Source organism: Orbicella faveolata, unplaced genomic scaffold (assembly GCF_042242905.1).
Source record: "Orbicella faveolata isolate gen_17 unplaced genomic scaffold, um_ofav_v1 contig_12, whole genome shotgun sequence".
Taxonomy (NCBI): domain Eukaryota; kingdom Metazoa; phylum Cnidaria; class Anthozoa; order Scleractinia; family Merulinidae; genus Orbicella; species Orbicella faveolata.
The window spans coordinates 22079253-22093556 of record NW_028301539.1 but is presented as its reverse complement, the minus strand read 5'-3'; the positions used below and the strand labels follow the sequence as shown (position 1 = coordinate 22093556).

Sequence of the window (14304 nt, the reverse complement as noted above, 5' to 3'; positions counted from 1 at the left end):
CAATACAAAACAGTATAACAACTCTTCAGAAGTATTCTTACAAACTCAACCACCACAAGAAATTCCTATATAAAAGAATGGCAAATGTGATCGACACGATCTTTAAGGTAGATCAGGACAATTTTGCCACCTTAGAGGTAAGTTCAGGCAACAATGTTGACAGTTATATTGGATATGAGAAAGTTAAAACTCATTAAATGACAATTAGTTCCTGTCCTTGCCGCTAGCTCTGTTTGAAAACGTATCCCAAGAGGTCCCACTGATAAGTAGCTATAGGGAAATATGAATGACACACCTTAAGCGATGCTAAAACACAATTTGCAATCCCTGGTGGCTAAACTGGAACAGACCAATCTCTCATATAAAGTCGCCGGGCTCTTCGGTCAGCGGCTGATTGGCAGGAAACACTTTGATGGCCAACCGCTGTCCTAAGAACCTGAGTACTAGATATCATTGGTAAGAAATTTATGAATATCACTTCAACAAATATCTATTTTATTACATGTAATAACAATCCACATCTGAGAAAATTCAATCGCTACATAGCAAATTTCGTCACAAACAATTCTTATCATCTGATGGACCTGATCTGCTACTATTTCACAATCACAGTTTTACTATTTCATCTCAGTATTCTAATGAGAATTTTCCTGCATTTCGATATAAACTTGTGGACATCTTTTAAAACTATTTAATTACTTTTTCCATATTACATAACCTTCAAGTTTCGCTTTGTTGCAGAAACTAATTTCACTGCTCTAAGTTTCGAAAATCACATAACCTTTTTACCTCTACCAGGAGCCATAATCGATTAAGGCTCTTGCCTCTACACGTAACGCTAATATTACACCTCAAAAGCTAAGCAGCTAGTGTTTCTCATACGTACAATCGTCCAAAAACTGACCCAAAGTGCAAATATTTTATCTGTTACCGCTAATTTTTCTTCCCTGAAAGGGACATCTACTCCGAAGAATCCCGAACACTGCCAAAGAATCTCACAGCCTGGCCAAAGTTGCAAAACTTCCTATGATTTACCAAAATGCTCCAAAGACAAAGATTTCTGAATATAACCAAAGACTTCCCAGTATTTTTAAAAATTGCCGTAAGTTCAGGAAATATTTCCAGGTTGCCTAAGACCGCCCGGTGTCTTTAACAAATTAATTTGCTTTTTATGTTACTACTAGCCCGGGTGGGAACTCCCACATAAAAAGGACGGGGGGTGCTCGTCGTATCTTTCAGGGGTTAAAAAGCAGTTTTAGTACCTCTTAGGGTGTTCAGCCTCAAAAAGTCCACGGCAGGGTCTTTTGCGGTACCTTTTATGGAATTAAGCCGGAAAAGTCAGCGCCAATTAATAGAATTGTTTTCTCTAAGGGCTAAAAAAAATTGAAGCCACGCCCACAACACATCATCTTGGTAATTCTCAGGGGTAGTTCTCAGGAACTTTTCAAAATTTCCGACGAGCAATCCCGTTCCTGTTATACGAGAGTCGTCCTTGGGGTTACTAGATTAGCAATCAGATGCATTAACTAGCTTTGTCAGATTACCTGTAAATATAAATTTTTGTATTGTCTTTAGTGTCCCGAATAAACACTATTAAAAACTAGCGCGCTTCTGACCCTTTCTCTGCCACGCAACGTTACGCTCTTTCGAGAGAGAGGGTCCCTCTACGGAGATCGAAGCGTTACGTAACAGAGAGAGGGTCATTACGGACTAACGGTAAACCAGTTCAACTCCTAACTGGATCCAATAAAGGTTTCGTCTCGTTGTCCGGGTTGCTGCAATACGAACGGCAGCAAACCAACCAGAACTTGCGAAGAAGACGACACACCACAACAGTTAGCCGACATAACTGCGATAATATCGCAGTGACCACAAGGAGCCCAAAAACCACAGGTGCAAAACAAAGAATGGTAATTTCCACCCCTTCAAAGACTTTCCACCAAGAGCTTAAGACATCTTCATGTGGAACTGCCAACGACAGAAAAGAAGCAAAAAACACGTTCATAAAGAGCAAAGAAATGGTTTCTGCTGTGTTAGCAATATTATCGCGAAACGGCTGAGTAAAACTGTGGTGAAGAAGAAAGAGAAAACAAAGCACGCTCATAATGACAAGACGAGGCATTGGGTTAATCACAAAAGTGTTCATCACAACAAGAATCAACCGTCCGCCGATCATAATACCTTCCCAACTCAGGGATAATTTTCGACCCTCTTCCGGTCTTTTAAAAGAATCGTAAAGAACCCTCTCTACAGAATTCCTTGACTCCTGGAGCGGAGTCGACACTTCGTTCACTGGGTCGCGCAGCACTTGACAGAAGGAGATAAACAACCAGTAGATTAATGATGGCAACGGCAAGAAACAAGCCAAGAGAAACTTCCACACAGACAGAGTCTTACCATACAACTTATAAGAACCCCAAAGCAGCACAAACACAAAGGGTATCAAAAATGTGCAGACAAATCCTACCAAAATGTACTGCCACCACTGAAAACAAACATGGTTACCATCATAAAATAAATGCTTCTCTGAGCCAATGGGAACGCAACGTAGCAGACTGAAGCTTATTGTAGCTAAGGTAGTATATCCTAGCAACAAGGTTTGTAAGATACCGCCAACATAGGGGCCAACAGAAGGAGCTCCCTGACCTCGAAACCTTTGGATTCCCCAATGCAAAACGTAAAAGAAGCAAATCATGAGCATTGTGCCAAAAACATGTGAGGCAGAAAAGAACTGCTTAGACACCGCCGTAAGGCCAGCAAATGGACAAATCATTCCAAAAGAATATGATTTGAAGTTAAAGAACCCGAGAGTTGGCTCAATAAGATTAGTTTTAATGGCATGTTGTGACGAGCTGGAAACGACGAGAAGATTTGTTGCTTGATAAAAGTAGAAGACAATCTTCAGATAGCCTTTGTCAAAGTCATCATTTTGGCTCGCGGGTTGGCCTTCTTTGAACCACAAGATTTGGCGCCCGATCCAGAGGATGATAGGAAGCTTAAATGTGAAGTACAATGCCATGAGTGATACATAAAATATAGCCACTGGCCAGAACCAATGATCTTTGCACTGATGCGATGGTCTGCACTTTGTAGAGTAAAGTGTCTCCGTGTAGCCATCATTACAGCGTCCACACAATTCGCCAGAACGGTCACCCTGACAACCATTGTATTCTGGAAAGTTCGCATCTTGAGGAGGACTACAATAGCCCGCAGGGCACATGGTAAAATGAAGGGATGGTGGGTTGTTCTGTTCTTTAAATCCCCAGAAATTAGGTTTAGCGATTATATTCTGGGTACAGTTTCCTCCAAATGGACATTGAAGACACTGAAATCCTGGATCTATTTGTCCTTCAATCGCATGACCTCCCAGAAGACTATACGTATTCTCCGCGCACGCCAAGCAATCATATGTTATATGTTGAGTTATAATATGGACATTACAGGAGCTGTTCTGTGTGATATTGGTTGTAAAATTAGTGTTCATCATGTTACTTCCTAAAGGACAAGAAAAGTTTGTCAAGTTGTCCTTTCCAAGAAATTTTAGATTACTTTTGGCTAAAACAATCAGAGTTATCTTGTTCCTATAGAGACTTGCGTTCAATGTGGTGTTGAATAGAAAGATTGGTCCTCCGCTCCTGAAATCAATAAAAGAGGGATTTGTGCTTTTTGGTATGCTACGATTCGATTCTTTTACAGTTTGACTAAAACGACTGCTCTGTATATTAAGACTTGTGGAACCATCCACTGCGTAGATATGACTACCGAGAGACGCAAAATTGTCAACAAAATGGGACCTGGAAAGTGTTATGTTGCCATTAGTTATGTATACAGCGCCGCCCACTTCAGCTGCAATATTTTCCTCAAATGTTGTATCCTCGAATATCACGTGACTTTTGTAAAGCCACGAAGGCCGGTAATCTGCATTGCATTTTGCTGGATTTTTAGTGTCTGTTGTTAGTGACAACCGTATAGCCCCTCCACCCTTCACGGAGTGATTTTTTGTGAATCGAGAGCTATTTATTGTGAGATGTACAGGTTTGTACGACACCAAGGATATAGCGCCTCCACTTGACGCAGAACAGTTGTTGAATGTCGAGTTTATAATCGAAATAAATGCACTATCATGGTAACGATGATCAATATCAGAATTTAGCGAGGTAAGTGCACCTCCACTCGGAACAGATGAAGTCTCAGCCCCGCCGTAATTGCCGTCAAAAATGGAGTCAACAACTTCAGTACTTATGACATCCTTAATTCCTAATCCACCCGCTGCTACAGTTGCTCTGTTGTTAAGAAATCGGGACTGGGATATTTTAAGTTTGCAAGCGTTCAAAATAACTGCAGTTGCAATGTCGAATGCACTATTTGAATCCATAATAACTTTGTCAAGAGTTATAACACTGTGATTGGAGATTCCAACCTCTAAAATTAGGGCACTACCAATAGTTGCTTCATTTCTTGAGAAAGTCGAGTTTTCTATTGGGGTTTCAAAGATAACCGTGTATCTTGTACGACAGTCATCTGTCATAACCCCAGGATAATGCGTAGTACTATAACAAGTTTCTACTGCTCCAGCGTCGATTGCATAATTGAAAATAAAGCCACTGTGTTTAATGACCAGCTGTAGATGGTCATGGTTAACGTACCAGACACCTAACACTCCTCCAAACGATGATCTGCAGCCAATAAATCTGCAGCGTTCCACGGTCAAAAAAATAGCACCGTCTAAGCGACTCGTCTGAAATGTTGAACGATGAATGGGCGGTAATTCTGAAGTAACAAATAAGGCCCCTCCTCCGTACTCCTCTCCTACCACTTCTCCTTCCCCTAGGCTGTTCGTAAAAGAACAATCAAGAAACCATACTGAAGCTCTGTGTCCAGTGACCAAGACAGCACCTCCATTTCCATCTGTAGCGTTGTTATGTAAGAAAATACTCTCTAGTAAATTCAACCTGAACTTTACGCATTCAATATCGAACGCCCCACCTTGAGAAGCAGACGTCTTGACAAACGATGAATTGGACACGTTCACGTGGCAACGATCGGTTCCTTTCAGTAACATGACTCCACCATTTCCTTCGCATTTGTGGCCTCCAAAACTAGAGTTAAAGATCTGCATCGAAATGTTAGATGCGTTTACCATGAATGATCTTGCATTTGTACTCGAGATGTTGCTTTCATTAATAAAAATTTTTACAGTGTTGCTGTGAACAAGAATTTCACTGTGACCGTCATTTGCAAAAAACGTTCGGCCCGACAATGCACTGTTTTTTGTAAACTTCACTTTCTGAAGGTTGATATTCTGGTTGCCATTTTCCATATCTAAGAAAACAAGACCTTTTGAACCAAATTTGTTGTCGGAAAATGTGACATTTTCCAGCGTGATGTTTACACTTACAGAATGTTTATTGTCGGGTGATTCACTGAACGACACACAGCTTCCCTCATCTGACATTGCATTACCATGATAAGAGGAATTTTTGAGCTTAAGAATTACTAGGACAGCCTTTGATAGGTTCATTGTTTTGTTGACATTGTTTTGTTGAGATACACTCACTGCTGTTGACAAAGGTTGAATTTGTAATTTGAATGGTTGACGCCATCCTCCTACTCACTAAGAACTGCACACCACGTTTGCTACCTTCAAATTTGCATCTGTCGATGTTAACAGGCGAATCCTGAAAATACACCAAGCTCTTGTCCAGGAACAGACCTGATAAGGTGATATGCATCTGCTGCGCATCATCAGAACCGTCAAACGTCAAACCCTCAGAGCATCGTATGTGAGGAGGCTTGGGACCGAAACCTACCAGAGTGAGGCTCTTGTTGATGTAAATTCCCGGATGTAGTGGAGTTTCTGATTGGCAGGTGTAGGGATCATTTTCAGTGTTTGTGCCGTTCAAGTGAATTTTATCTCCTCGTGACGCCAACGTGACAGCCCTCCAAATGGTTTCGCAGAGGTTTGTCTGATTACATGACCAACTGTCGTTACCTGATGTACAGGAGATGTATAATTCCTTTCCATTAGAAACACGTCCTGTGTAATGGTTAGAAAGGAATGAAGTCAACTATGTTGTCAATACAGCACTGTTAACCAAGCCGACTCTCTTTTTGATTCGTGACGAAACGCACACTGTCTTCCGAATTAGGTATACTTTAAACTTTTTGGCTTAAATCTGAACTTTTTTCACCGGCTGTTAAGAGAACAGATAACCAGGGATGGACCGTTTAAGTTGTTTTCTCCGGGAAGGGCTAGGTTGGGTTAATTAGAATTCAGTTAATTCCAATTCGTCTGTTAGGTGAGGGCATGTTAACAACAATGTAATTTGTAATCGGCGTCATTATTGTAACAAAAGATTCCTTAAAAGTGATAGATAAAAAATCTGTACTATTGCATTATTTTCCTTGAATTCAATATGCAATATATATATTTTTTGCTCCTGTCGGGACCGTGCACGGGGGGAGGAGTGGCGGGGGGGGGAGGTGTTAAAGTTCTCACCCTGTAACTGTTAAAAAGCTATGATAATTAAACTTTAAAAATTTGTGACAGGTCCAAAAACGTGTCCTTTAAAGGTGCAAAACATGGAACCTTAACTTCATACGATGTAGAAATGACATGGTTATTTCCAAAAACGTTAGAAGAACCACTAATACTGGTCCAAAAATAGGCGACACACACAGGGGGTTTAGGCCAGTTCGTGCGAAAAAATTATCAAAACAATACCAAAAAATTGTTGACAGCCCGTAAATCTTCATTCGATCAAGAGAGCCTTAAGTTTTTTATCAGGTTGTCGCACTTTAAGCTTTAATATACTGCAAACGGAGTTTATGAGGGTGGCTACGTTTCTGCAAGTATTTTTTGTGTACGTTATTCCGCGCAAACATTTTTTGCATTTCGCTAATTGAAAAATGGCCACAATGTTTGCAGAGTGCCATGTAGCGATGGATTCTCAGTAGCAAATGAAGTTAATTCCAAGTAGATCAAGGAAAGGAATCTGAGCGATTTGAAAAAAAAAAACATGCTCGCTGTTCGGGCCAAGCCCGAACCGAGGCCTTGCCAACCGGTCTAATCCCAGGAGGAAACCGTCAAGGCCGGGGTGAGGACATCGCCCAGGCACTGGCCTATCTGCTGGTGGTTTGCTGGTGGCCAGCTGTGAAAAGCAGTGGGGAGGGGAGGGTATCTTTTACTGACACCCTCACTTAGCTAGACTTCGAGTTTTATGGGCCGAATAACCTTGATATTTACTTTGTTGCTAGCAAGAGCAGGAGCCCATTACCCTGGCTAAACGTATTTGCCTGCAGCTGTAGTCCTTTCTCGCACAAGTTCTGGCGGAATGTAGCGTTTGTTTATTGTGCATTTTGGGCTTGTATCAGGACTTTTGGAATACAAAATTGACGTCGAGGATAATCGTTTTGCTTGCGCCAGTATTAGGTGCGGCTAAAGTTTGTAGCCATCCGGGCCCATTTCATGAAAATACCAAATAACTACCGATTATGGCCACGCGAAATCCTGGGGGCGAGAAGCGCGCGAAAAGAGGGACTACCGACTAAGCCAGAGAGTTTGAACTTTCACGGCCGAGTGATTTTTCGGTGTAAATTTTAAACAATTATTGGATGACGGAGGTTTTTGTGATATCCAGAATAATCGAGGTCGAGGTAGGGTTTATCAGCCGAAGCCTAAGGCTGAGGCTGATAACTGTTGCCGAGACCTTGATTATTCTGGATGTCACAAAAACCGAATCTAATAATTGTTTTATTATACATTGGACGAAAAAAAATGGAAGTCATGTTTTTGCTTCTTCACTGGCGGCAAGCAACACAAAGCGCGCGAACTTGACAGGATTACCCGTGACCTTGAGTGTCCTTGATAATCTGCAGAGATGACGTCACAGTTGCTGATTTCGAAAATTCACTGTACGTTTTCGGCCAATCAGAAAAGAGATAGTGAGTTCAATGTATAACAATCAATCTAATTACACGTATCCAATGGAATTACTTATCTTGATGTCCTCTCGTTATGGGCTGTCGTACGCGTAAATAACCCCGCCAGCTGTAAATGTTAATACAGAAATTTCTAACTCGGAGTTTCAACCGAGAATTTACGTTATGTATTTGATAAGGGAGTGGATTTCTTGCCCCGCAAATATGTCCAACTTCGACGACATGTTTGCCGATAGCAGCGGAACGGTAAAAGTGAATGTCCGGATCAATCTTTAAACGGACCGACAGGGCGGAAGGCGGATTTGGATTCAACAAGAGACGATGATCTCTCACTTACGGTGTTCCGGACGAAACGCTACTATATTTAGCCGTCAAGTTATCTTTTAGGGTTGCACTCGAAGAAATTATACAAAACGCTGTCATGTCCGTTTTAAGGGTGTTCTTCACACTAGGTATGGTCCCCTTAAAGGCTTTAATTTAAAATTCGAACGAGCAACCCCGACTTTTTCACATGGGAGACCCCTCCCTCCTTCCCCCCCCCCCCTCCCTCCCCCTCCCACCAGACCTAGTTCCAAGAGGAGCCTGGCCGAAAGGAAGGCTGAAGGAATTTTCCCCTGTCTTTAAACAAAGTTACCTTACGTTACACTCAACAGAAACGTAATGATACCCCTCCCATCACGACATTTTCTCTATTAATATCAATGCGGTGTTTAAAAGAAATCTCGGGGTTAACCATACGAGTTAGTCACTAATTTTCCTCTAAACGTAAAGGACAATAAAGATTAGCGAAAAAACTGAGCAACGACGTTTCGGTGTCATCCTGGCACCATTTTCAAGTTAAAAAATATTTGTGCGAAAAGTAAACTAATTTATACCAATGGTAGAGGTGCGAAATTGAATAAATTAAGATTAAGATAGCTGTTCAATGTTCATGTTCATTCCAATGAGGTGTCAAACACTGGTAATGAGTTCAGTGTCTGTTCAAAGCCTAAACAAATACTTTTGCGCGAATGGAGTCTGACTGTGTGTTAAGGCTCGGTTTCTTCTTGCGAATCCACAACATTTCGTGGATCAAGCAATCGAACTTTCCCTGACATTTCTTTAGGATCTTAAAGTTGTTAGTCAGGTCACCAACTGTATCAACTCGGTGTTCATTTTGAAGGTGTTTTCCGATGGCGGTAAATCGGTGTTCCTCAATGCGCTTGTAAAGATGACGGCTAGTGTAACCGACGTATTCTGCATCACACAGATCACATATATAGTTATAAACAACGCACTGTTGATTGATCAAAGGTGGTTTTGGCTCTTGTACTTTGAGATCATCGCCAATTTTACGGCTTCTGAACACCGGCTGTAGTTTGTGATCAAGTTTATTACTCAAGTCCGAGAGATGTTTCTTTACTATGTCCGCTGATTTCTGGTCTTTAAAAGGCAGGACAATGCGGCAGATATTCTCTGTTGGAGGCGTCGATCTTGTGTCTGGTGACATCACTGAATTAACGAAACGGGTGATGGTGGAGTTCACAAGAGAATCTGAGTACTTGAGGTTAGAAAAGATCAGTTTAAGGCGTTCGCATTCTGTTGAGAATAGTTCCCATGTTGAGGACAAGCGGTAAGCACGGTTTAACATGGTTTTAACTAAAGATCTTTTATAGCGGTTGTCGACATGACTTTGGTGGTGTAAGAGGAGACCAGTGTTTGTGGGTTTACGGTAAACACTTGTTACCAGCTTGCAGCCCTTCTTGCATATTTCAATGCCGACAAATGGTAGTTTACCGTTAGATGCGATCTCCATGGTGAAGGATATGGATGGATGACAGTTGTTCAAAGTCTTCAGAAAGGCTTCTGCGGTTGGTATGTCTTTCATTGTGGCTAGTGTATCATCCACGTAGCGTCTGTAGAAGTCTGGCAACTTGTTCTCGTTTTGTAGCTTTTCCTCGATAGAACAAAGAAAAGTATTGGCCATTAGGGGACCCAAGGGAGAGCCCATCGCTACTCCATCAATTTGTTGGTAGAGTTGACCGTTAAATTGAAATAGCTGGTCCTTTGTTGCTACTGACAACAGTTCAATTAGATCAGCTTTGCTGATATTTAGATGGTGTGTTTTGTTGAACCAGTTGTCAACAAAAGCTCTAACCGAAACGTCGTTGCTCAGTTTTTTCGCTAATCTTTATTGTTAACTGTATTTCCAAATTTAATCTTATAAGAATTTTACAACGCGAAAACCAGCTGCAGTACTTCAGGCGACTTGAAGACTGCAGCAAGAAACAAATCTAATGCGATGGAGCCATCCAGTTTCTTCAGCTTTGCCAGAATTTCGAACTAACTCCTACCTTCGCCAAAGTTGATCAAACAAAGCATATGAAATGGTCAAAGGCTTCCGAGCAATTTTCAACTAATGTCATCGCAGAAGAACTAAGGGCAAAAGTAAAGCAAAATGCGACACTGAAGAAGGAACTTAACGGAATCTACGTTGAAATACGCCGGAATTGTTCATCGCTCCAATACATGTGCATCCTGAGAACGATGGTTAACCTCCGCAAAAAGCACTATGAGAAAATGATGAGCGGCCATATCAACAAAATCATGAAGCTGCTAAACAAAGATCACGATGTGGACAAACATATCCAGAACATTTCCTCCTACAAGCTTTCATTCTTCCAGAAGCTTGTTCTGTGTCGAGGTTTGAAGTTTTCCTTGCCGCAACGCATCTCTTCAGTGGACATTCAAGCTAGCTTCGAGAAAGCCTTCTGGCAACTGGAGCCTTCATTATCCGATGATAAGAAGGAATTAGCTGCGGCGACCCTTCGATCGATCGCACTTAACTACATCGAGTGCAAAGCCCCCAAACCACCGAAAGCGCTACAAAGAGCTATTGAGCAACTAAAACGAAGAGATGACATCGTAATCACGAAACCAGATAAAGGTACAGGAGTAGTTGTTATGGATAAGGCAGAATATGTTCGCCTTTTGAGTGAATCTTCCATCAACGATACAGCTAAATTTACCGCCGTAAGTTTGGAGAGACCCAAGACGCGTGGACGACCGCTCAAAAACTACCACCCTTTACTGCAGAAAGAGAAACACCTTGAATCTGTCGTGCGCAAAATTCTCCCAAAACAGATTGCCGACTCAGTTTGCCCGAAAGGATCACGACTCGCCCATCTTTATGGTCTGCCAAAGACTCATAAAGAAAAACTGGCGATGAGGCCCATTCTATCCGCCACAAGTACTTACAACTTCGCCCTCGCGAAATGGCTCGACGATAAACTGAAGCCCCTGTCGATCAACAGCTACACAATATCTGACACATTTTCCTTCGCTGATGAGATTCGCAATCTGAGCCTCAACGAATCTGACATCCTAGTATCTTATGATGTCTCTTCGCTATTTACGAACGTCCCACTACAAGAAACCATCGAGATCCTTGCTGATAGAGCTTTTGTTGACAACTGGTTCAACAAAACACACCATCTAAATATCAGCAAAGCTGATCTAATTGAACTGTTGTCAGTAGCAACAAAGGACCAGCTATTTCAATTTAACGGTCAACTCTACCGACAAATTGATGGAGTAGCGATGGGCTCTCCCTTGGGTCCCCTAATGGCCAATACTTTTCTTTGTTCTATCGAGGAAAAGCTACAAAACGAGAACAAGTTGCCAGACTTCTACAGACGCTACGTGGATGATACACTAGCCACAATGAAAGACATACCAACCGCAGAAGCCTTTCTGAAGACTTTGAACAACTGTCATCCATCCATATCCTTCACCATGGAGATCGCATCTAACGGTAAACTACCATTTGTCGGCATTGAAATATGCAAGAAGGGCTGCAAGCTGGTAACAAGTGTTTACCGTAAACCCACAAACACTGGTCTCCTCTTACACCACCAAAGTCATGTCGACAACCGCTATAAAAGATCTTTAGTTAAAACCATGTTAAACCGTGCTTACCGCTTGTCCTCAACATGGGAACTATTCTCAACAGAATGCGAACGCCTTAAACTGATCTTTTCTAACCTCAAGTACTCAGATTCTCTTGTGAACTCCACCATCACCCGTTTCGTTAATTCAGTGATGTCACCAGACACAAGATCGACGCCTCCAACAGAGAATATCTACCGCATTGTCCTGCCTTTTAAAGACCAGAAATCAGCGGACATAGTAAAGAAACATCTCTCGGACTTGAGTAATAAACTTGATCACAAACTACAGCCGGTGTTCAGAAGCCGTAAAATTGGCGATGATCTCAAAGTACAAGAGCCAAAACCACCTTTGATCAATCAACAGTGCGTTGTTTATAACTATATATGTGATCTGTGTGATGCAGAATACGTCGGTTACACTAGCCGTCATCTTTACAAGCGCATTGAGGAACACCGATTTACCGCCATCGGAAAACACCTTCAAAATGAACACCGAGTTGATACAGTTGGTGACCTGACTAACAACTTTAAGATCCTAAAGAAATGTCAGGGAAAGTTCGATTGCTTGATCCACGAAATGTTGTGGATTCGCAAGAAGAAACCGAGCCTTAACACACAGTCAGACTCCATTCGCGCAAAAGTATTTGTTTAGGCTTTGAACAGACACTGAACTCATTACCAGTGTTTGACACCTCATTGGAATGAACATGAACATTGAACAGCTATCTTAATCTTAATTTATTCAATTTCGCACCTCTACCATTGGTATAAATTAGTTTACTTTTCGCACAAATATTTTTTAACTTGAAAATGGTGCCAGGATGACACCGAAACGTCGTTGCTCAGTTTTTTCGCTAATCTTTATTGTTAACTGTATTTCCAAATTTAATCTTATAAGAAACGTAAAGGAAATGTTGAATTACCTGAATCTGGGAGAGATCTCTTAGAAAACTCGACGAGTTATTCGCGAGATATTCTCTGCTAGTATCAAAGCAGTGCATGTTTATAACAGTAATAAACTAAAGGTCCTTAAAAATCAAAACTTCCACTTCATTTACTTTGAATACTTCATTTCATCTCCGTTACTGTTTGCCCTTCATAATGCACTTCTCTAACTTATACATTGTACTAAAGGTGGCGTTAACTACACTTTGTAGCTCGTGACGTCGCAATTTCAAATACTCCGACAAAATCAGTGTTTTTACATTCTGGAAATGCAGCCTTCCTCCAAGTAGATTCGCACAACTCCTTGAACAAATATTGAACTACAGTGATTAGAAAACTGTTCAAACTTGCTACATCGCGTAAGGTTAAAAATAGAACTTAAAAGATGAATATGATTATAATTTGACCCCACAAAAATTTGCATGGCAAACACAAGATCAAATCACCAAATCACTGTTAATGCAGAGTTGAATGACTTCTTTACAGGTGAATATGATCTACGAATACCTTAAACTCTGCTTGCCGTTTTCTCGTTTGTTTTCTTCCGCGTCAGAGAATCAAGAAACTGTTACCTTCATGTGTACCGTGACAATGTGCATTTTATTACAGCGACCTATCTTTGTGTTCTATGCCAAGAAAACGTACCTTTAAGAACGATACACAACAAGATGTAAAGTGCAGCACGAGTGAAGCTTGGTCTTGCCATGTTGCGTACATAGCTGGTTCAAGCTCCTTCGAAACCAACTCACTGCTTGTAATCAGACGATTTCCAAATTAAGAGTATACACGACATGTCTACGGAAAACTCGTGGAAAATCAGGTGAGTTATTTACGAGATTTTAATTCTGTATTAATATCAACGCGGTGTTATTGAAATAAAGGAAAAGGCTCTTGGAAATCATGCGAGTTAGTCACCGTACAAAGAACTGTCAACGAGTTATTGGCGAGATTTTCGAAACAAAAATCAAACGCAGTGCAGGTTTGAATGTGGGAACTCTCTTGGAAAACCAAGCAAGTTTGTCTTCTATTACTATGATCATGAGCAAAGTGTTTACGTGCAGTGTTTCCTTGAAGAGTAAATGAAGTCGAGAGAAAACCAGGCTGGTTAGACGCGAGATTTTTTTTTCCTATTTCTATGAACAAAGGGTTTTTCCCAAATAGCAAACGAAATCACAAGAAAAACAAGGCGAGTTAATCACGAGATTTCCTTATCTCACATGTCTTAACCCTTGGACTTACAAGCAAACTCATCCCCCCACCGTGGTACAAGGGTAAGTGAATGTAATGCCTAACGTTTCTTTGTATTGAGAAATACGAAAATTATTTGCGTTTAATCATAATAGATATCTCTAAGCTTGGCGTACAGACAAGATTCTTTATTTTTGACGTCATAGACGTCACATGCCGTCATTAAGCTAACGCACTTTGTTTGATCTGCCATGTTGGATCTCACAATTTTGTTAAGTTTAACTGGATGGAAACTGATTAA

General features: G+C 41.2%; 2 protein-coding genes across 2 annotated transcripts; one reads left to right on the top strand and one right to left on the bottom strand.

The window, feature by feature from the left end:
- Nucleotides 1–478: 478 nt before the first annotated feature.
- Nucleotides 479–5987, bottom strand: LOC149117189 (uncharacterized). Its single transcript, XM_089282852.1, has one exon. It carries the CDS (start codon nucleotides 5519–5521, stop codon nucleotides 1727–1729), a length of 3795 nt encoding a protein of 1264 aa, XP_089138978.1. The 5' UTR covers nucleotides 5522–5987; the 3' UTR covers nucleotides 479–1726.
- Nucleotides 5988–10245: 4258 nt separating this feature from the next.
- On the top strand, nucleotides 10246–12755 carry LOC149117188 (uncharacterized). Its single transcript, XM_089282851.1, has one exon. It carries the CDS (start codon nucleotides 10303–10305, stop codon nucleotides 12520–12522), a length of 2220 nt encoding a protein of 739 aa, XP_089138977.1. The 5' UTR covers nucleotides 10246–10302; the 3' UTR covers nucleotides 12523–12755.
- Nucleotides 12756–14304: the final 1549 nt, after the last annotated feature.

Excerpts from the sequence above, each read along its gene's own strand:
- LOC149117189 (XM_089282852.1), bottom strand. The coding sequence starts at position 5,521 with ATGAACCTATCAAAGGCTGTCCTAGTAATTCTTAAGCTCAAAAATTCC.
- LOC149117188 (XM_089282851.1), top strand. The coding sequence starts at position 10,303 with ATGAAATGGTCAAAGGCTTCCGAGCAATTTTCAACTAATGTCATCGCA.